General features: G+C 45.4%; 1 protein-coding gene across 1 annotated transcript in view; it reads right to left on the bottom strand.

The window, feature by feature from the left end:
* The window catches only part of LOC126138248 (nephrin-like), a 179,966-nt gene extending 165,601 nt beyond the window's left edge, over window positions 1–14,365 (bottom strand). Inside the window, exon 1 of the mRNA XM_049915219.1 lies at window positions 14,210–14,365. Within this exon, the coding sequence (XP_049771176.1) occupies window positions 14,210–14,365 (156 nt within the window). The remainder of the gene's footprint in view (window positions 1–14,209) is intronic.
* Between the last annotated feature and the right edge of the window lie 7,516 nt (window positions 14,366–21,881).

The following is a 21,881-nucleotide window of genomic DNA, read 5'->3' as shown; positions in this document are numbered from 1 at the left end:
CGAAATACAGTAAATGATGCAGGAAACCTACGGTGATGAGTGTTTAAGGCATACTCGGTGTTACTAATGGTTCACACGATTTAGAAATGGCCAGACGGAAGTTAAAGTTTGCCCTTCGACATCTACCGTCGACGCTCATGTGACAAACGTCAACGAAATCGAGCTTGCCAATGGAAGACTGACTCTCCGAAAGATTGCAGAACAATGTTACATTTCAGCTGGATCATGCCATGAAATCCTGACACAGCACCTTGGAATGTATCGTGTTGCCACCAGGTTCGTCCCACGGCTCATGAGTCAAGACCACAAATATCTTCGCCTTGCAATCTGTGAAGAGCTTTTGGACCGCGCAAATGAGAACGAGATATACCTAAAGAGAATCATAACTGGCGGTGAGACGTGGGTCTACGGTTATGACTGTTGAGACCCAGGTTCAATCTTCACAATGGGTCGGTAAAGGTTGCAAAAAAAGCTCGTCAGGTTGAGGTGTTGCGCCTTATATCGCTCCTGTCTGGAGCCTGTGTATTGGGAGAATGACTCATTCGCGCACAGTGACATGGTCTGAAGCGGGTTCAGTCGAATACATAGTTCTAATTTTCATCTATCAGAGTACAGTAGCGGACAGAGTCATTCAAGAAACAGGCCAAGAGAATGTTTTTGTGAACTGTTCTGTTTAGTTCTTGGAGATTTTTTTGTTTATTTATGTTTGTACAGTTTTGTACATGCTTTTAGTGGTGTGAATGATGCGTAAATGTGGCGTACAGTACATATATAGAACATTGTTCTACTGATAAACGCTGTACGAACTAGTGTGAGAAATTTTAAAGACAGTGTGAATGCAGACGACGGGGAATTTTGTATCATAGTATGTTAAGTTAGTTCATAGTAAAAGGAAAGTTAATTCGAGTGCAAATGAAAGTAGTTAATAATGTTACGTATAAACAAAATATCAGAATCTTAAATATTTATTTCGGGAAAAAGTCCAATTCGAAAGAGTGTTATTTGTTGATTGATTAGTCATGAGAAGCGCGGACTAATCCGGGAGAATAATGTACTATTGGGATTAAAGAAAACTGACCAATCAGAAAAGGAGTATTCTTCGCGCGTCTTTTCTCTTGGAGATATAGAATGCTTACAGCAGACTATAGTAGTTGGAGCCCAGCCTTTCAATGGTACGGTCGTGTGTAGTATGAGCTCCGAAGGCAGTTATAATTAAGAGTAAAAGTGAACCACTAAAATTAGGGTAAACCTAGTGAACAGCGTGAAGGAAAAAAGTTAGTAATATAATATTGTTCTTATATTTCGGAAATGGAATGGTAACGCCACCTCCAGACCAGATGAGAGGAAACTCAGATGACAACAAACTGTAAGTAATTACTTATTTACATAAAAAATGCGACGTGAACTGTTTGATAATCTAAAAATAACACACATCAAAAGACAACTCTATCGTTCTACGAGGTGCATTCAAGTTCTAAGGCCTCCGATTTTTTTTCTAATTAACTACCCACCCGAAACCGATGAAACTGGCGTTACTTCTCGACGTAATCGCCCTGCAGACGTACACATTTTTCACAACGCTGACGCCATGATTCCATGGCAGCGGCGAAGGCTTCTTTACGAGTTTGTTTTGACCACTCAGCGGAGGCAATAGCAGCACGGTTGGTGAATGTGCGGCCACGGAGAGTGTCTTTCATTGTTGGAAAAAGCAAAAAGTCACTAGGAGCCAGGTCAGGTGAGTAGGGAGCGTGAGGAATCACTTCAAAGTTGCTATCACGAAGAAACTGTTGCGTAACGTTAGCTCGATGTGCGGGTGCGTTGTCTTGGTGAAACAGCACAGGCGCAGCCCTTCCCGGACGTTTTTGTTGCAGTGCAGGAAGGATTTTGTTCTTCAAAACATTTTCGTAGGATGCACCTGTTACCGTAGTGCCCTTTGGAACGCAATGGGTAAGGATTACGCCCTCGCTGTCCCAGAACATGGACACCGTCATTTTGTGAGCACTGGCGGTTACCCGAAATTTTTTTGGTGGCGGTGAATCTGTGTGCTTCCATTGAGCTGACTGGCGCTTTGTTTCTGGATTGAAAAATGGCATCCACGTCTCATCCATTGTCACAACCGACGAAAAGAAAGTCCCATTCATGCTGTCGTTGCGCGTCAACATTGCTTGGCAACATGCCACACGGGCAGCCATGTGGTCGTCCGTCAGCATTCGTGGCACCCACCTGGATGACACTTTTCGCATTTTCAGGTCGTCATGCAGGATTGTGTGCACAGAACCCACAGAAATGCCAACTCTGGAGGCGATCTGTTCAACAGTCATTCGGCGATCCCCCAAAACAATTCTCTCCACTTTCTCGATCATGTCGTCAGACCGGCTTGTGCGAGCCCGAGGTTGCATCGGTTTGTTGACACACGATGTTCTGCCTTCATTAAACTGTCACACCCACGAACGCACTTTCGACACATCCATAACTCCATCACCACATGTCTCCTTCAACTGTCGATGAATTTCAATTGGTTTCACACCACGCAAATTCAGTGTGTGTGTGTGTGTGTGTGTGTGTGTGTGTGTGTGTGGTTTGAGGTTTTCGGGCGCTAAACAGCGTGGTCATCAGCGCCCAAACGCATAGAAACAGGAACACATGCAGTGAAGGGACGAAGACGGACAGCGAACAAGGAGAACGGCTAAAAGGCACAGACCTGACGCAGTTACAAATCCTCACATACAGAGGCAAAACAAGAGGAGAAGAAACACACTAAAAAAGGAAAGGAAACACAAGGAAAAGAGAACAGAAATCGAAGTGAAACAAGTAGGTAATCGTGAGTGGCGGACCTCTTACCTAAAGCCTGGGTGAGCCAGTCACCCAGCAGCACATTAAAATCCTCTCCCTAAAATCCGAGGCAACAAATTGGACAGGACACAAAACCGTAAGACCTTAACCACAGTCGTTGCGTCGTCTTGCAAAATAGAGGGCAAATCCGGTGGCAAGGAAACCACCGCCCTCTGGTCAGAGAATAAAGGACAGTCAAGTAAAATGTGGCGGACAGTAATCTGGACGCCACAAGCACTGCAGATTTGGGGGTCCTCCCGCTGGAGTAAAAAACCGTGCGTTAAGGGACTGTACCCGATGCGGAGGCGAGTGAGGAGAACCTCATCCCGCCTGCATGACTGGTAGGACGTACGCCATGGCCGCGTGGTGGCCTTGACCAGACGCAGCTTATTTTCACCGACTGCCAGCCACTCCTCTTCCCATTGACGTATAACACGAAAACGCAAAAGGGAGGTAACAGCGTGGAGGGGGACGGCACATTCAACAACGTGAGGGAGGGAACATGCATCTTTGGCAGCCACATCCGCCAGTTCGTTTGCCCTAATACCCACGTGCCCCGGCACCCAGCAGAAAGAAACCTCCTTCCCCTGCCGTTGCAGGTGGAGTAGGGCATCATGGATGTTCTGGACGACCGTATCCGCTGGGTACAAGTGTTGCATGGTCTGAAGGGCACACAGGGAGTCAGAACAGACGAGAAACTTAAGACTGGGAACACATCTCATCTGTTCCAATGCCCGCAAGATCGCAAACAATTCGGCATCAAAGATGGTTAATGCTGCATGAAGCCGTAACTTGACGACTCGATCAGGGAAAACAACAGCACAACCAACAGAGTCCCCCTGTTTAGAGCCATCCGTAAATACTGGTACATGGTCGGCATGCTGGTTTAAAATATCGTAAAATAAAGAGGTGAAAACAAACGCAGGAGTGCAGCTCCTCCGGTACTCCGACAAGTCTAAAAGGACGCTGGGCCTCTGGAGCAACCAGGGAGGCAGGCGGGTAAAACCCTGGAGTTGGGGTGCCACACGCTCCACACCAAGGGACTCAAGCAAATGCTTGGCACGAATCCCAAATGGTCTCGTTGCCCTTGGACGACTGGAAAAGAGACGTTCCATAGGCGGTCGGGCAACAGTATGGTACGCAAGGGAGGTAGGGCAGGCAAGGAATTGACACACCTGTCGCACCATGAGGAGTTTCCACCGGCTGGTGAGCGGCGGTTCCCCTGCCTCAGCACACAGGCTGGGGATGGGACTGGTACGGAAGGCACCAGTAGCCAGCCTGATACCCTCATGGTGTACTGTGTCAAGAATCTTCAGATACGAAGGCCTCGCTGACCCATACACAGTGCATCCATAGTCAAGACGCGACCGGACGAAAGCCCTATAAAACTGCAGCAGACGCACCCGATCTGCTCCCCAGGACCGATGGCTCAGACACTTCAAAATATTCAGCGCCTTCAGGGCCCGCACCTTGAAGTCTTTAAGGTGCGGCAACCACGACAACTTGGAATCAAAAGTGAGGCCCAGGAACCTAACAGTGTCTCTAAAAGGAAGAATGGTGTCCCTCAGACGCAATTCAGGTGAGGTAAAAGCACGTCGAGAACGATTAAAATGAACACACACACATTTGTCTGCAGAAAAGGTAAAACCCGTCTTCGCAATCCATGCCTCTAATCACTTTATCGTAAGCTGCAGCTGCCAACTAGCAGTGACAAGACTGGAGGAAGAACAGAAAACAGCAAAATCGTCCACAAACAAAGAGCGCTGGGCAGGACTCCGGATAGTGGACGTGATACTGTTAATGGCGACGGCAAAGAGGGTGACAGTTAAAACACGTCCCTGAGGAACACCATTCTCCTGCACGTACAAATCAGATAGCACATTACCAACCCGATATCGAAAGAGGCGGCGGGAAAGAAAGGACCGAATGAAGATGGGGAGATGGCCACGAAAGCCCCACTGATGGAGTTGATTGAGGATAAGGCGGCGCCAAGTAGTGTCATACGCCTTATTAATGTCAAAGTATACACCTAGACAATGCTGATTACGTAGGAAGGCCTGCTGGATGGCCGCCTCAAGCAGGGTCAAGTTGTCTATAGTTGAACGACATCTCCGAAAGCCACACTGAGAGTGGTTTAGGTGCTGCCTGGTCTCGAGCAGCCAAACCAGGCGACAGTTGACCATGCGTTCCAATGTCTTCCCGACACAGCTCGTCAAAGCAATACTCCGATAACTACTGGGATGCATTCGGTCCTTTCCCGGTTTGAGGAGGGGAATCAAAATCGCCTCCCTCCACGAGTCAGGGAACGTTCCGGATGACCATATCATATTAAAACAGGTCAGGAGAACTTCCTTGGAAGGCAGCAACAAGTGGTGCAGCATGCTGTACAGGATTTGATCATCACCTGGCGCAGTATCATGAGCCACAGACAGCGCCGAATCCAGTTCCCACATTGTGAAGGGGCAGTTGTAGGTTTCAGAATTTGGAGACCGTAAGTCCAAGTGATCCCTCTCGATGGCAGTGCGGTAGCGGCAGAAATCTGGATCACAGTTAATAGTGGCAGTAGATTCGGCAAAATACATGGCCAGTGTCTGGGCAATGTCTCTCGGCGCCGTGAGAAGACAACCCTGATGCAGCAATGCCGTGACAGGTAGTTGGCTGCGTGTCCCGGAAATCCTCCTGATGGCTTCCCATACTTTTGTAGAACTAGTGGAGCGGGAGATGGAGTTCAGGAACAATTGCCATGACCGTCGTTTGCTCTCTTTAATCACTCGCCGCTCTTTGGCCCTTGCCACCCGAAAGGCCGCAAGATTGTCAGCTGAGGGACGGCACTGGAAGCGGCGCAGAGCTGCACGGCGGGCTCGGATGGCTGAGCGGCACTCAGTGGTCCACCAAGGGACAGGGCGCCTCTTGGGATGACTTGAGGACCGTGGGATCGACAATTCAGCAGCATGGGAGATCACGGCTGTAACATGGTCGACCAATTCGTGGACGCTGGCACGGTGTTCCAAAACAGCTAAATCGCTGAAAAGTGTCCAGTAAGCTCTGCAGAGGTGCCACCTGGGCGGCACTGGTAATGCCACAGTCTCATCCAGGAGGCGAATCCAAAGGGGGAAGTGGTCACTGGAATGGAGGTCAGCGGCAATCTCCCACAGAGCAGAATCCGCGAGTGCTGGAGAGCAAAAGGAAAGCTCAATAGCTGACGACGACCCAGAAGCGGTACAGAAATGAGTGGGAGCACCAGAGTTGAGGATGCACAGTTCTTCGGATGCCATGAGGCTTTCCAGAATGCGACCCCTGGGGCAAGTAGTCGTAGAGCCCCATAATACATTATGAGCATTGAAGTCTCCCAGAAGGAGAAATGGGCGGGGGAGTTGGGTAATAAGGTCTGTGAGAGCCTCAGAGTCTATTGCATCCTGAGTCGGTAAGTAAACGGAACAGATTGTGAGCCTCCGCCCCACAAGAAGGTCAACTGCAACTGCTTGCAAGTCCGTAACGAGAGGGAGCTCAGATGAGTGGTGCATGTCATGGACAAAAACCGCAACACCACCCTTTGCCCTTTCCCCCATCAGATCATCTTTTCGATACACGGTATAGCCCCGTAAAGAAGGAGCATCAGTGGCCCGGAAATGTGTCTCTTGGAGACATAAGCACAAGGGGCGCTCTCGTACAAGGAGTTGTAATTCGGCCACATGCTTCCTGAACCCATTCAGGTTCCACTGTAATATGGGAGCCAGTGATCAGGGTGGCTGAATTTTCACCCTGCCCCTGTGCTTTGGAGGAGAGCCCGTACTGGCCAGAGATTTATTCCTGGGGCGAGAATATCGCCCCCGATCTACATCAATGTCCATCAGCTCCGATGGCGACCCAAGGGAGATGTCAGACAGTACGATGGCATCGTCATCGGACTGAGCCTGACTAGTCTCCTCAGGTGGCAAAACCTTCACCTTCGGCGTCTTCGTCTTGAGGGGCTTAGAATGCTGAACCTTGTCCACAGTTGGAGCTTTACTCGCCTGGGCAGGTGCCATATGGGGAGCGGCAGGAATTACCCCAATGTCAGCAACCACGGCCTTCTCCGACGTTGTGGGGAGAGCTGCAGGTTGCAAAACAACCGCAACAGCACAAGTGCACTGGCAAACGCAGGTATTAGTGCTGACACTAGCAACCTCCGTTTGTGTAGCAACAGTGGCCAACTGTACCGGTTTCTGCAGAGTGGAAGCGAAAGATGTTGTAAACACAGGAGGCTGCATGGCCTTAAAGAGCTTCTTGGCCTCACCATAAGGGATGCGCTTAGATGTTTTGATCTCCTGTATCTTCCGTTCCTCGAGATAGATGGGGCAGACCCGGCTCCAGACAGGGTGACTCCCAGAGCAATTCATGCACTTCACAGGCGATGAACAATCGGCTCCTTCATGGGCAGGCTGACCACATTTACCACAAATGGCTATCCCATTGCACCCCGACGTAGTATGCCCAAAGCGCTGACATTTAAAACAGCGCATTGGGTTGGGGAAATATGGCCGTACTGGCAAACGTAAGAAACCCGCTTTAACATGCTCTGGGAGTCTCGGGCAATTGAACGTGAGAATAAATGAGTCGGATTTGACTAGGTCCCCATCGACTCGTTTCATAATATGCTGCACGTCGACAATACCTTCATCAGCCCACTCAGATTTCAACTCGTCCTTGGGGATATCCACCAAGCCCCTACATGTCACAACACCCTTACTATAGTTCAAAGTGGAGTGGAGCTCAGTCTCGATAGCATACTCTCCGAGACAGGTTGCTTTCCTAAGAGAAGTGACTTGACGGGAACTAGAAGTTTCAACTAGCAGAGTCCCATTGTGCAGTCGCTTCACAGATTTCAGTGTTCCTGCAATTCCCTCAAGACCCTTGTGGATGTAAAAGGGAGAAACTCTCTCAAAGCTACCTTCCTTCCGTTTGACAATCAAAAACACATTCTTGTTATTAGCATGTGCTCTGTTACGACAGTCTGATAAATCTCTAGTAACACCAGGCGCTGGAGGACTCCCAGCACGAAGTCGCTTTTTCGATGGGGTGTGTTTTCCTACCAGTGGCCCACCCAATCCACTGGTAGGGGGAAACGTAGAGGTCGAAGGGTCCATTGTGGTCCCACGAGCAGCTAGGGAACTAAAGGTCCGCTCAGACAGAGCCCCGCGTGCCTGAGTAAGCCTTGTACAACTGGGGTGCGGCAGGTGCCCCAGAGGTTGCCCGCTTGCGACTGTTCCACCCCAACAGCCATGCATCTTATAGGTGCGCAGCACACTGTAAGATTGAGGGGTTTTTATAGAGGTTTACCTTCCTCGCAATCCAGGCGGTCAAGCCAAGATTACCATTCCCCGCAGCACACAACATTCCACCGCCGCGCCATGCGGTGGTCGCTGAAGCATGTCCGGGGTTTACGGTGACAGGAGACTGGCGGCGCTGACCAGTCCCCAGCTCAGGACCCCGGGGTCGCCAAGCCCGTACTCAGGAAATGAATGCTGAGCCCCTGGGTGGGGGGGGGGGGGGCAAATTCAGAAAACGAATGATTGCACGCTGTTCAAGTAAGGAAAACGTCGCCATTTTAGGTATTTAAAACAGTTCTCATTCTCGCCGCTGGCGCTAAAATTCCATCTGCCGTACAGTGCTGCCATCTCTGGGACGTATTGACAATGAACGCGGTCTAATTTTAAAACAATGCGCATGTTTCTATCTCTTTCCAGTCCGGAGAAAAAAAATCAGAGGCCTTAGAACGTGACTGCACCTCGTAGATCCCACTGAAGATGCCTTATAGTAAAAAACAGGCGAAACGCATCTGGGAGAAATGAATTACAGTGCAACAAGAAATGTAGGTTTTTATTTAGAAAACAAATATTTCTGTTCTTGCTGCAGAGGATGGCCACGCAGACAAACTTGTTAGATAAATAAATGTTTGAACACGGCACACTCGCCGGTCAACGTCACTGTGCCACTGTACTCCTTCTCCACGTGCGTCTTATCAGTGGTGCATACGGCCATTTATTTTGGATGACAATGCGCAACGGCAAGGAACGGTGCAGGTGCAGGAGCTTCTTAACTAGAGGATATCAGCGAATGGACTGGACTGCCCATCCCCCCCTCCCCCCCCTCCCCCCTCGACTTAAAGCCCATGGAGCACGTGTGCGACACGTCGGGGAGACACACTGCAGCATGACCAAATACACCAATGACCGTCGAACAGTTGTCAACCGTGACCGTGGAGGAATGGAACGCCCTGACACAAGAACTCCTCACCAAAATTGTGGCCAGCATTGGAGGTACGGACTGTTGTGCTCGGTGGTCACACACCCTCTTAAGAACCATGCCCTGCCGTTTGTAACGTCCAGGCGACCGTAATGAGTTACTGTCACTTTGCACTCGAGAGTACTAATGATCAAGTAAATAACGTTGGTCAGTTTCGAATCGAATCCGTCTCGTGGATTAACCACGAAAGCCGATGTGTCGGCCAGCCTGCACGTGGTTTCTAAGCGGTTTCCCACATTTAACCAGATGAGTACCGGGCTGTTACCCACATCCCGCTTCAGATACATTACTAAACGTTCTCAAACATCAATACTAGATTTAGTCTGTACGCAGACACATGGGGTATACAGATTTCGCCTCAGAGAGAGGTGGCAGGGGAGGGGGGGAGGGGGGGGCGAAAGAATGACGGCATCTGGAACTACATGAATGTCAGTGGATGCTTAGACACTGTGTAGCAAAGCTTAAAACCTGTGATCTGGTCATCCACTTTATTCTACAACCATATCAAGTGAAGAAATCATGCTAATTTCCAGTAAATTAGCCTATTACACAAATTTTCTCGCGTTTACTTTTGAAAAAATTGGCTTATACAGAGTGTAAATTTTAAGATGACAAACCAGAATATGCTGATAAATAAGCTTCACAGAAAAAAATGTGTAGAATCCAAAGCTGATTATTTTCGGGGGGGGGGGGGGGGGGGGACATCTGCTGGTGCTAAAATTAGCCTGCCACCCCAGCCCCCTAGGGGGTGGGGCTGGAGGCAACTTTAAAATTTCAAACGAGAACCCCCATTTTTTATCACAGAATCAGATTCTATATAAAAAACTACGTACATTTTTTTGGTTCTTGGTAGTTGGCGCTGTAATTCAAGAAAATCGATGTTGTCATTTTTGCGTGGAAAATGGTTAAGGACAAATAAAACATACTTATTTACTTCGTAAGTTTTGATTCGCTAAAACTAAAACTACTCTCCCTCTCTCCCTATAGGGGGTTTGAGAGAGAGGAATTAGAGTTTTGCAAAATTTGACCCAAATATTAAATTAATAACCATAAACATGTCGAGTTTTGTGCCTGCGAACTACGATTTGTGGACAGCATTGGTTTTCTTTTATCATATAAAGAAAACTGCTGAAGAACCGCATCGATTGCTTGTCGAAGCTTTCGGCGAACATGCTCTTGGAAAACACAGTGTTTCGAGTGGTTCAAAAAATTCAAACGTGGCGATTTTGACGTGAGAAACTACGAGCTCAGGAAACCACCGAAAAAGATCGAAGACAACGAATTGTAGGCCTTATTGGATGAAGATCATACTCAAAGTCAATAGGAAATCACGGAACAATTGAATGTGACACAGAAAATCGTTTCTCCTCGATTGAAAGCTATGGGAAAGGTGCAGCAAGTGGGAAAATGGGTTCCGCATGAACTGAATTACAGACAGCAAGAAAATCGAAAGACCACGTGTGAAATGCCCCTCGCCACAGAAAAAAGAAAGTCGTTTCTCCATCGAATAGAGACAGGTGATGATAAATGGATATATTTCGAGAATCGTAAGCGTCGTAAATCATATTTGAATCCAGGTAAAAAATCGACATCCACTGCAAGACCAAATCGCTTTGGAAAGAAGACAATGCTATGCGTTAGATGGGATCAGAAAGGTGTCATCAATTATGAGCTGCTAAAACCTGGTGAAACCGTTAACACTGATCGCTACCAACAGCAAATGATTAATTTAAATCGAGCATTGCGTGAAAAACGACCGGAACATGGAAAACGGCAACACAAAGTCATATTGCTCCATGATAATTCCCCATGGAGGCGTTCAGTTGGGAAATACTAAGGCATGCAGCTTATTCTCTAGACTTGGCTCGGTCCTTTTGTCATTTATTTGCATCACTGGGAAAACGCTTCAGTTTGTATGAAAATGTACGAAAATGCCTCGCTGAGTGGTTCTCTTGAAAAGAAAAAGTTTTTTTGGCGTGGCATTCATAGCCTGCAGGAGAGGCGGGAGAAATGTATGTATAGCAATGGAGATTATTTTAAATAAAATATTGTTAGTCGGTTTCAAACAACAGACGTGTAATTATTGCAACCAAATTTCGGTTTCATACTTCTACATCTGGTAAAAACGATTACGAACTATTTTTACGTATGTAAAAAACTATTAATAGCAGAAACATATTTGTCAGGTAAACGTACTCACGTGTTACATTATACGGTGGTAAATTACATTAGATAGTTCCGAGCCGTTCTTGTCATATATAAAATTGATATAAAACAAGAAACGTGACATGTCATGGCTTAAGACAGCAGATTACATTCAGCGTACGTCAGTATAAATGCATTAACGTATTCGCCCTATGGTAAAGGCTCTTGTCTGCATTTAATTGTAACGGGAGACCAAAGAATAAAATATTTGCATAACGTAAGTATTCAGTATGCCATACGGTCGCAGATTCGAATCCTGCCTCGGGCATGGATGTGTGTGATGTCCTTAGGTTTAAGTAATTCTAAGTTCTAGGGGACTGATGACCACAGATGTTAAGTCCCATAGTGCTTAAAGCCATTTGAACCACTTTTTTTTCAGTATGCCAGAGACGAAGACCAACTGTTCAAAGGTACAGGGTCAAGCGGAAAGGAAAAATTGGGATGCAGAGGGCGCTAAGCAAAGGGCATAAGAACTACGCTTTACTTATGTTGAGGAACTTGAATGACTTTTTTGCATGTTTACTTATTCATAGAGTAATGAGACGTTCGAAGCTGTTTTATATCGTTCGAAACTGTTTTACACGTGGGTACTCGCTTCTTTAATCGTGGCTTGGGGGAGCAGAGGGGGAAGGATTATTATATTCTACACTAAAGAGCCAAACAAACTGCTACACCTGCCTAATATCATGTAGAGCCCAGCCACAACGTGACGTGGCATGGACACTTCTAATGTCGGAGGTAGTGCTGGACGGAACTGACACCATTAATCCTGCAGGATGTCCATAGATCCGTAAGAGTGTGAGGGGGTGGAGATCTCTTATGAAGAGCACGTTACAAGGCATCCAAGATATGCTCAATAATGTTCATGTCTGGGGAATTGGGTGGCCAGCGGAAGCGTTTAAAATCAGGAGAGTTTTCCTGGAGCCACGCTGTAGCAATTCTGGACGAGTGGGGTGTTCCATTGTTCTGGGGCAGTTACACAGAATGCACAATGGACATGAGTGGATGCAGGTGATCGGACAAGATGCTAACATACTGCCAGTGTCGTATCCAGACATATCTCTCCAACTGCCAGGCCGCGCACCATTACAGAGCTTCCACCAACTTGAACACTACCCTGCTGACATGCAGCGTCCATGGATTCATGAGGTTGTCTACATACCCGTACACGTCCAAACGCTCGATACAATTTGAAACGAGACTCGTCCGACCGGGCAACATGTTTCCAGTCATCTGCCGTCGAATTTCGATGTTGACGGGCCCAGGCGAGGCGTAAAGCTTTGTGTCGTGCAGTCATCAAGTTTACATGAGTGGGCCTTCGGCTGCAAAAGCCCATATCGACGATGTTTCGTTGAATGATTTGCACGCTGACACTTGTTGACGGCCCAGCATTGAAATCTGCAGCAATTTGAGGAAGGGTTGCACTTCTGTCACGTCTAACGTTTCTCTTTAGTCGTCGTCGGTCCCGCTCATGCAGGATCTTTTTCCGGCCGCAGCGATGTCGGAGACTTCATGTTTTACTCGGTTCCTGATGTTCACGGTACACTCGCGAAATGATCGTACGGGAAAATCCCCACTTTATCGCTACACGGGAGATGCTGTGTGCCATCGCTCGTGCGCCGACCGTAACACCACGTTCAAACTCACTTAAATCTTGATAACCTACCACTGTAGCAGCAGTAACCGATCTGAAAACTGCGGCAGACACTTGTCTTATATAGGCGTTGCCGAACGCAGCGCCGTCCGTATTCTGCCTGGTTGTATATCTCTGTATTTAAGTACTCGTATTTATAACAGTTCCTTTGGCGCTTTAGTTCAGCTTATAACATTTTCAAGAATTGTTGAGCAGAGCGACGTACTGGAATGTTGTTGTTGTTGTTGTTGTTGTTGTTGTTGTTTTTGTTGTTGTGGTCTTCAGTCCTGAGACTGGTTTGATGCAGCTCTCCATGCTACTCTATCCTGTGCAAGCTTCTTCATCTCCCAGTACCTACTGCAACCTACATCCTTCCGAATCTGCTTAGTGTATTCATCTCTTGATCTCCCTCTACAATTTTTGCCCTCCACGCTGCCCTCCAATACTAAATTGGTGAAGACTTGATGCCTCAGAACATGTCCTACCAACCAATCCTTTCTTCTAGTCATGTTGGGCCACAAACTCCTCTTATCCCCAATTCTAGTCAATACCTTCTGATTAGTTATGTGATCTACCCATCTAATCTTCAGTATTCTTCTGTAGCACCACATTTCGAAAGCTTCTATTCTCTGCTTGTCCAAACTATTTATCGTCCATGTTTCACTTCCATACATGGCTACACTCCATACAAATACTTTCAGAAACGACTTCCTGACACTTAAATCTATACTCTATGTTAACTAATTTGTCTTCTTCAGAAACGCTTTCCTTTGCCATTGCCACTCTACATTTTATATCCTCTCTACTTCGACCATCATCAGTTATTTGCTCCACAAATAGCAGAACTCCTTTACTACTTTAAGTGTCTCATTTCCTAATCTAATTCCTTCAGCGTTACCCGACTTAATTCGACTACATTCCATTATCCTCGTTTTACTTTTGTTGATGTTCATATTACATCCTCCTTTCAAGACACTGTCCATTCCGTTCAACTGCTCTTCCAGGTCCTTTGCTGTCTCTGACAGAATTACAATGTCATCGGCGAACCTCAACATTTTTATTTCTTCTCCATGGATTTTAATACCTACTCCCAATTTTTTTTTTACTGTTTGCTCATTTTATATATTGAATAACATTGGGGAGAGGCTACAACCCTGTCTTAGTCCCTTCCCAACCACTGCTTCCCTTTCATGTACCTCGACTATTATAACTGGAATGTTAAAATTGTAATAACGTGACTGGTGTCGGTCGTACACGCAGGGACGGGCAGGAAGGTGAAAGAAGAGGGGCGGTGGGGCTGTTGATGAATGTGTTCTGCGAGATGGCAGCGACGCAACGCCCTCTGGCGTCGGTAGCAGCAGCGTCGGCCATAAAACGCACGCCCCGCTCCGCGGCTGGCTGGCGTGCCATTGACAGCGACCAGCCGACCGTGGCGCGACCGCTAACGACGCCGCTCGCCGTATTTACGCCGGGCTCCACGCCGTGGATCGAGGCGCGCTCACAGCGAATGCCGCAGCTAGCGTCAGCCGCGTAAGCGCACGAGAGCCACCTGCGACATCCTTCCGCCCGAACTGGTCCTCTGGCACTCTGACGAGCCACTTTGCCTCTCCTCTCTCTCTCTCTCTCTCTCTCTCTCTCTCTCTCTCTCTCTCTCCCTCTCTCTCTCTCTCTCTATTTCTTTCTCCCCCCTCTCTCTCTCTCTTTCTTTCTCCCCCCCCCCCTCTCTCTCTCTCTCTCACACACACACACACACTGCGACCGTTTGTTGTGCATGACGAAATAAAACGCAATCTGAAACTTTCCTGGCAGATTAAAACTGTGTGCCGGACCGAGACTCGAAGTCGGAACCTTTGCCTTTCGCGGGCAAGTGCTCTACCATCTTTTTTTTACTCTATCCATGGTTTTTTTAAAATAGTATTTTTAAACTTTTTATAAAAAAACTGACCTAAGTGACTTGATCCAGCGATCCAGCGATTACGGGGCTTGAACGTTAACCACTTTAAAAAGAAGGAAAAAAGATTTTGGATGGTTTGGTTTTCTGTTTTTATTATTTTTATTTTATTTTATGCTTATACAAATGGATAAAGGAAAGCCGTTCCTCTTTGGCTACATAAACGTAATATTGGGAAGTCGTCCCGTTGCGACATAAGGATGCTCCATACTATAGCCCGCTGTTAATTTTTCCATGACTGTCGTCTCGTTGCTGTATTGTTTCCTTTGTTTGTTCAGTCTCATAAAAAAAAGTAACTGAAAAGAGGTGCTATGTTTATCTTCTCATGTCATCGATAATCCAGCTGCGAGGCGGATTATGGAATGCGCTCCAAAGAAAATTAGAAAAATATTGCCTGTATTTAGGGTTCTCGACGATCGCGCAATGTCGTTCGTTGAGGTGATAGCAAAAATCGGGTACTGTCTTTTCGCCATTACCGAATAGGTAGTAAACAGCGTCGCCGCTGATCCACGCCACAGAGTTCGTTTCTGCTCTTGGGAAATACATCTCATCAGGCAAGAGAAGTGATCGTGTAGTTATCCTGTCGGGAGTCGTGCGTGCGATAATTTTTTTTAATTTTTGTATTTTTTATTTTTATTTTATTTTATTTTATATTTTTTTGTGCTGAACTCTTCTGTGAACCTAGCAGAACTAGCACCCCTGGAAGAAAGGATATTGCGGAGACATGGCTTAGCCACGGCCTGTGGGATGTTTCCAGAATGAGATTATTTTCACTCTGCAGCGGAGTGTGTGCTGCCAGGAAAGTTTCATACCAGCGCACACTCCGCTGCAGAGTGAAAATCTTTTTCTTAAAATACAGTCTATCACAACATCAGCTCGCTGAAAATCGAAGTTCTATGTTAACTCGGAACCCCCACATGCTACTGCACGAAAAGATTTACCCATGGACCTCCGTAAATGTGGTTGGACTTCCAAGTTTGGCTACGTTTCGTATATGGGGCTCCAACTCCCAATCGCCGCAATGTATCCAATGTTCCACGAAAGTACAGGGTGATTCAAAAAGAACTTTGTAACTTTTATTATTAATATACAATAAATTCATAGTACCTACAGAGGTGATTGTAGTGTCATTTTGTATGGAAATACATCAATCAAAACTCATAAAAGTAATCCTGAAAGTAAAGCCTAAAAAGTCTGCAGGAGATGATGAAGTATCAAATTATTTAAAAAAACATGTGGATGAAGAAGTAACCAAACCTCATATGGATATTTCAAACTGCTCATTTAGAGAAGGGATATTCCCAGAAAAATTAAAAGTAAGCAAAGTAGTACCAATATTTAAGAAAGGAGACAAAATGATCCAAATAACTACAGACCAGTGTTTTTAATCTCTGGTTTCTCAAAAATACTAGAGATACTCATGCATAGTAGGTTGACCACATTCCTGTAGAAACACAGTATTCTGATTGCAGCACAACATGGTTTCCAAAAAGGGAAATCTACAGAAACTGCCATCTCAGGTCTCACAGAATCCGTTATAGAGGCATTAGGCAAAAGAAACTCTGTTTTTGCTATGTTTCTGGATTTGTCTAAAGCTTTTGATGCAATCACCCATGCTACACTTATTGGAAAACTTGAAAGTTTTGGTATTTCCTAGACATGCAGCCAAGTGGATAAAATCATACGTCAACAAGAGAAAGAGGTATGTGGAAACAGAAACTGGATGCAGGGATCTGTACTTGGCCCACTTCTGTTCAACCTATTTGTAAACAATATTGATGTCAGTGAGAAAGATAAAAAAAATACTATATGCAGATGACATGACACTAATGAATGTAGAAAAAAATCTGTAAACTCTGGGAAGAAGTGCGTTCACGTCAATAAGTAACACAGCTCAGTGGCTTATACAAAATGACCTAATTTAAATCTAAAAAGACAATGTTCATGCTGTTCACAAAAAGAGGAAAGGAAGGACACATAGATACATTCACAGGTGAAACAAGACTGGAAGAAGTTACCACTCTTAAATTTTTAGGGATTACAGTTGAGAATAATCTCCAGTGGAACCAACATATAGATAATGTTTGCTGTAAATTAAGCACTGCAATATTTGTTATGAAACAGGTTGCACATTACGCCAACAGGGAGCTTCTATGTACACTGTACCAAGCTCTATTTGAGCCATACTTACAATATGGAATTACTGCTTGGGGAAATTCCAGCAGCAAGACTAAGAAAAGAATATTTAAATAGCAAAAAAAAGCTGTAAGTGCCATCTTGAACACGAGACAAAGAGACTCATGCTAAACTGTTTTCCATAGTCTAAAAATATTAACATTCTGAGCTCTATACATTTACAAAACAATAATATCGTTAATAATAGGAAATGCAGTACTAGAAATAAATGCAGACGTTCATACATGTGAAATAAGAAATAAAGGCCAGCTGAGAAGTATACAACACCGACCGAGAGTTGCTGAAAAAAGTCCTTGATACTAGGGTGTCAAACTCATAAAGTGCCTTCCTAACAGTTTGTAGGACAATGTGAACAAAAAGACGTTCCAAAAACTTTTAAACGATCATTTAATGGAAAAAGAATTTTATAAGGTAGAAGTGTATATGTAGCAATGAATGAATAATGCTACTGTTACTGTTATAAAGGTACTGTAACTACTTGAACGTATTATGATATGTAAATAACATGAGAACTGTGGTGTCACCGCCAGACACCACACTTGCTAGGTGGTAGCCTTTAAATCGGCCGCGGTCCGTTAGTATACGTCGGACCCGCGTGTCGCCACGTTCAGTGATTGCAGACCGAGCGCCGCCACACGGCAGGTCTAGAGAGACTTCCCAGCACTCGCCCCAGTTGTACAACCGACTTTGCTAGCGGTGGTTCACTGACAAAATACGCTCTCATTTGCCGAGACGATAGTTAGCATAGCCTTCAGCTACGTCATTTGCTACGACCTAGCAAGGCGCCAGCACCAGTTACTATTAATACTGTAATCATGTACCGTCAAGAGCGACGCTCATCATTAATGGATTAAAGTTAAGTATTCCACAAGCTACGTCCGTTTTTATAAAGTCTAAATTCCTTGTCCTGTTCCAGACCTCACGCCAACCTGCGTGAGCTAAAACGCGTGCCTTTCGGCTTCCTCTAATAATAAGGTGTTGGCTCTCCTGCCAACCCACAACAAGAACATGAATACCGGGAGAAAAACGTAAATATGAGTATAATGTAGTATGTAAATAATTTTCAGGAGCTAAAATTTAGGTGAAAAATGTATGCAAAATTATTATAAGTATTGCCACTTTGATGGATCAAATTGTAATAAATAGGTCAAATATTGTAAGAAAATACGTTTTAGTTGACTTGTGCTATATTATAAGTGCACACTTTGTACAAAATGTAATCAAATGGGACCAAATAAATATCAATTAAGTTTTGTCTCGCGTAGTTCGCTAGCGCCGAATCGCACTGTAAGGAGCGCTAGCGGCAGTTGCGTTAAAGATGGCTGCCTTCACTGGGCCCGAGCGTGCTAGCTGTGTCTTTTGGTTTGAAGAATCGAAGTTGGCGACAACAGTTCAGCGTAATTTCCGTACCAAGTACGCCGAAATCCTCCTAGTAGGCCTGCAATTTATGAGTGGCGTAAATGTTTTGTAGAAACAGGGTGCTCAGTAAGACATGGGGAATCATCAGGACGTCCAAGCACATCTGACGACGTCGCCCAGCGAGTGAGACAATGTTTTGTCAACGGTCCTACGAAATCGACCCGGCTTATATCTCGCGAACTTCATGAAAGATGGGGCACCGCCACACTACCTGGCCGACATCCGCGACTTTCTCAGTGATCGCTTTCCAGGTCAATGGATTCACCATGATGCGCCAAATGCATGGCCCCCTCGTTCCCCAGACCTGAAACCACTCTATTTTTTTCTATGGGGATTCATCAAGGATATGGTGTATGTACCTCCTGTGCCGGCTACTCTACTTGAACTTAGTGCAAGAATTGACACCGTGTTCAGCGATTTTGGGAAGAAGTTGACTTCCAATGGGATAATCAAAGGAGGCCACATGCAACATCTTCAGTTTAAGGTAAAAACATTGACGTGTTCCCCTACAAAATAACACTAAACCCAGCTCTATATCTTCTTTCAATAAATTTATATGAATTTTTATAGTTGTAAAGTCGCTTATGAATCACTCTGTATGTAATATGCAAGGTGACAATTACTGAACTATATAAAAATACGTAAATTAGTTACAATCTACTGCGTACACACACTTTATTCAACAAGTAAAAGTCACTACAGATATTCAGACTTAGGTTATGACATGTTCGATAAGCCTGCCATCATTCGCGATGATGTGGCGCAGACGAATAGCGAAATTCTGCATGACCCGCTGAAATGTCAGAACATCGATACTTTCGATGACCTCCTGAACGGATGTTTTCAGCTCAACAATGGTTTTGAGGTTATTGCTGTACACCTTGTCTTTAATATGGCCCCACAAAAAGGAGTCGCATGTGCTCAGATCCGCAGAATATGGTTGGCAATCGAGGCCCATGGGTGCCCCAGAGCCAGAAACCAGTCCTCAAAGTGCCTCTCCAGGACATCCACCACTGTCCTGCTTCGGTGGGGTCGAGCTCAGTGTTGCATGAACCACATCTTGTCGAAATCAAGATCAGTTTAAAATCATGTTCCAAATCCTTCACGTACCGTACGGTAGTCACCGTGACGTCAAGGAATATCGCACCGATTGTGGCTATATTGTTAGCCAAAACTAGTAAACCATCCAACTAAAGAAGATTTCATATTTGATCACATTTAGTGGTAAGATGTTCCAGTGGATACCCCGTCAGAAACTGAACACAGATCAGGCATGAAAACACAAAGAAGGTGTACTGAACTGTGAAAAAAAGCAAAATAGAAACAGTGAGCTGTCCAAGAGCAAGAAGTGTAACAAAGAGCAGCACAAAACAGCAACGGCGTCGTGGGTAAGTGTTCACAGTGTTCGAATGTCAAACGGCCGGGCCATCTTCAAAATTCCCTTGTGCCATTTTTTTCACAACATTATGATCTGTCCGGTCATTGAAATCTTTGTTCTCTTTCTGGAGTCTCGGCAGTTGTCATACTATACATTGGTTATAGAATATCAGTCGTACGTTACCCTTGCAAGTAAATGTGATGAACTGCGAGGGCAGGCGAGATACCACAAAGACTTCTCACAGAAATGAAAACAACAAATAAACGGATGTAAACTATGTTACACGAAAGGTATTCAGGAGTCAAGAGCTCTAAAACGGAACGCAACTTCAAAAACGTTAAAAAACATATGTTTTGACTGAGCACAGAGGAAATGTATGATTGTGAAACGGTTGCGTTCATTTGTTGCAGTTTATGTGAAAAACTATTACGTTTTTATCATTTCCTTGGGAGTGATCACACTCACATTCATACGAACAGCAATATCGAGCAAAGAGGCATATCTCACTCGCTTACCAGTCGTACAAGTTAGGTGCGTCGATAAGAGATGCCTATCATTTGATACAGGTACTGTCACGAATGCCGTGTATGACACACCTGACGTGTTTTCCGGTGGAGAATTCGGCTTACTTGTCGCATTCTCATCAAACGTTTACCGCTTCCCATTCGAAAGCCCCTTCCTTTCGGCTGCTAATAGAGCAGTTATGCAGAATCAGCTGTCATTAAAGATCCGTTACTTTACACCTCGCTCTTGCAAACGGACGTTACACCACGACACAGACACAAACCTGAATAAAGCGAACGGCGTAAAAAAAAATTATTGGCACGAGGGAGCTTTGAACACAGATCGCCCACTTGGTAGTCCAACATCGTGTCCACTTAACTACGACATTTTTTTTTATTTTTACATTTCAGTACAGCGTTTTCCTGTTTTCATGATTGATCTATGTTCAGTTTTTGATGGGCTATCCACTAGGCCAACTTACCATTAAATCTGAGGGGGTTGCGATAGAGAGATTCCCTTGTAGGCATGGAAGTGTTCAACCAAGGAGCAGCGGAAAATTCTAACAATATTTCGAAGGAAGTACCAGCATCAGCCGCAATTGGGCACTGAAATAATACAGTAGTGAAAGTTGACAATTTGTGCCGCACCGGATTTCTCGCTTTACGTAAGCATTCCTCTTAACGGCTTCGGCTATCCGACCACACTTTCAGTTCGACCAAAATTCTCAGCTTATAGCGCATTACGAAGTAGCGTCCCTCGAAACGTTTGTATTTACGGTCAATGTATAAAAAACAATGATGTCTATTCCGATGGACATGTCCGTGAAAACAGACGCCACAGATACAGTGACCGAAAAACAATCGCAACGCCAAAAAATAACTTGTTGGTGAACCCTTGCAGCACAGCAAAGCTAACTGGCATTGCCAACAGTAGGCCAGCGGACCAACCAGCAGCGCGGGGAAGCCTATAAAAGCAATTAAACTCAACCAAAATATTTACGCATTGCGATCGATTTATGTCCAATCAACCACTTATACAGAGGGATCCAGAAAAATGTATCCACTGTTTAAAAGTCCATAACTTGCAAACTGATTGACGGAGTTGTCTCATTTTTGGTGAAAGTGTAGCTTAAATATATCACTGTAAGTGTTCGAAATGGTCACCATTAACATCCACACACAAACGATTCCGCCGAACTGCAGCACTTACTACTGACTGCAACGTGTTCAGTTGGATATTTTCACGTGAATGTACGACGGATTCTCGAAGTTCATCCAATGTGCGTGGCTTTTGTCGATAAACGACGTCCTTTAGTGTTCCCCACAGGTAAAACTCCAGAGGAGCTAGGTCAGCGGAACGTGGTGGATACTCCACAGCACCTCTACGGCCTATCCATCTTCCTGGCAGATTTTCCTCGACATACGCCCTAACACGATTGTGCTTGTGAACTGGGGCACCATCTTGTTGAAAGTAAACTC

The sequence above is a fragment of the Schistocerca cancellata genome, chromosome 1 (assembly GCF_023864275.1).
Source record: "Schistocerca cancellata isolate TAMUIC-IGC-003103 chromosome 1, iqSchCanc2.1, whole genome shotgun sequence".
NCBI lineage: Eukaryota > Metazoa > Arthropoda > Insecta > Orthoptera > Acrididae > Schistocerca > Schistocerca cancellata.
Note: the sequence above shows the minus strand (reverse complement) of the source record. Positions and strands in the feature narration are given on the sequence as shown.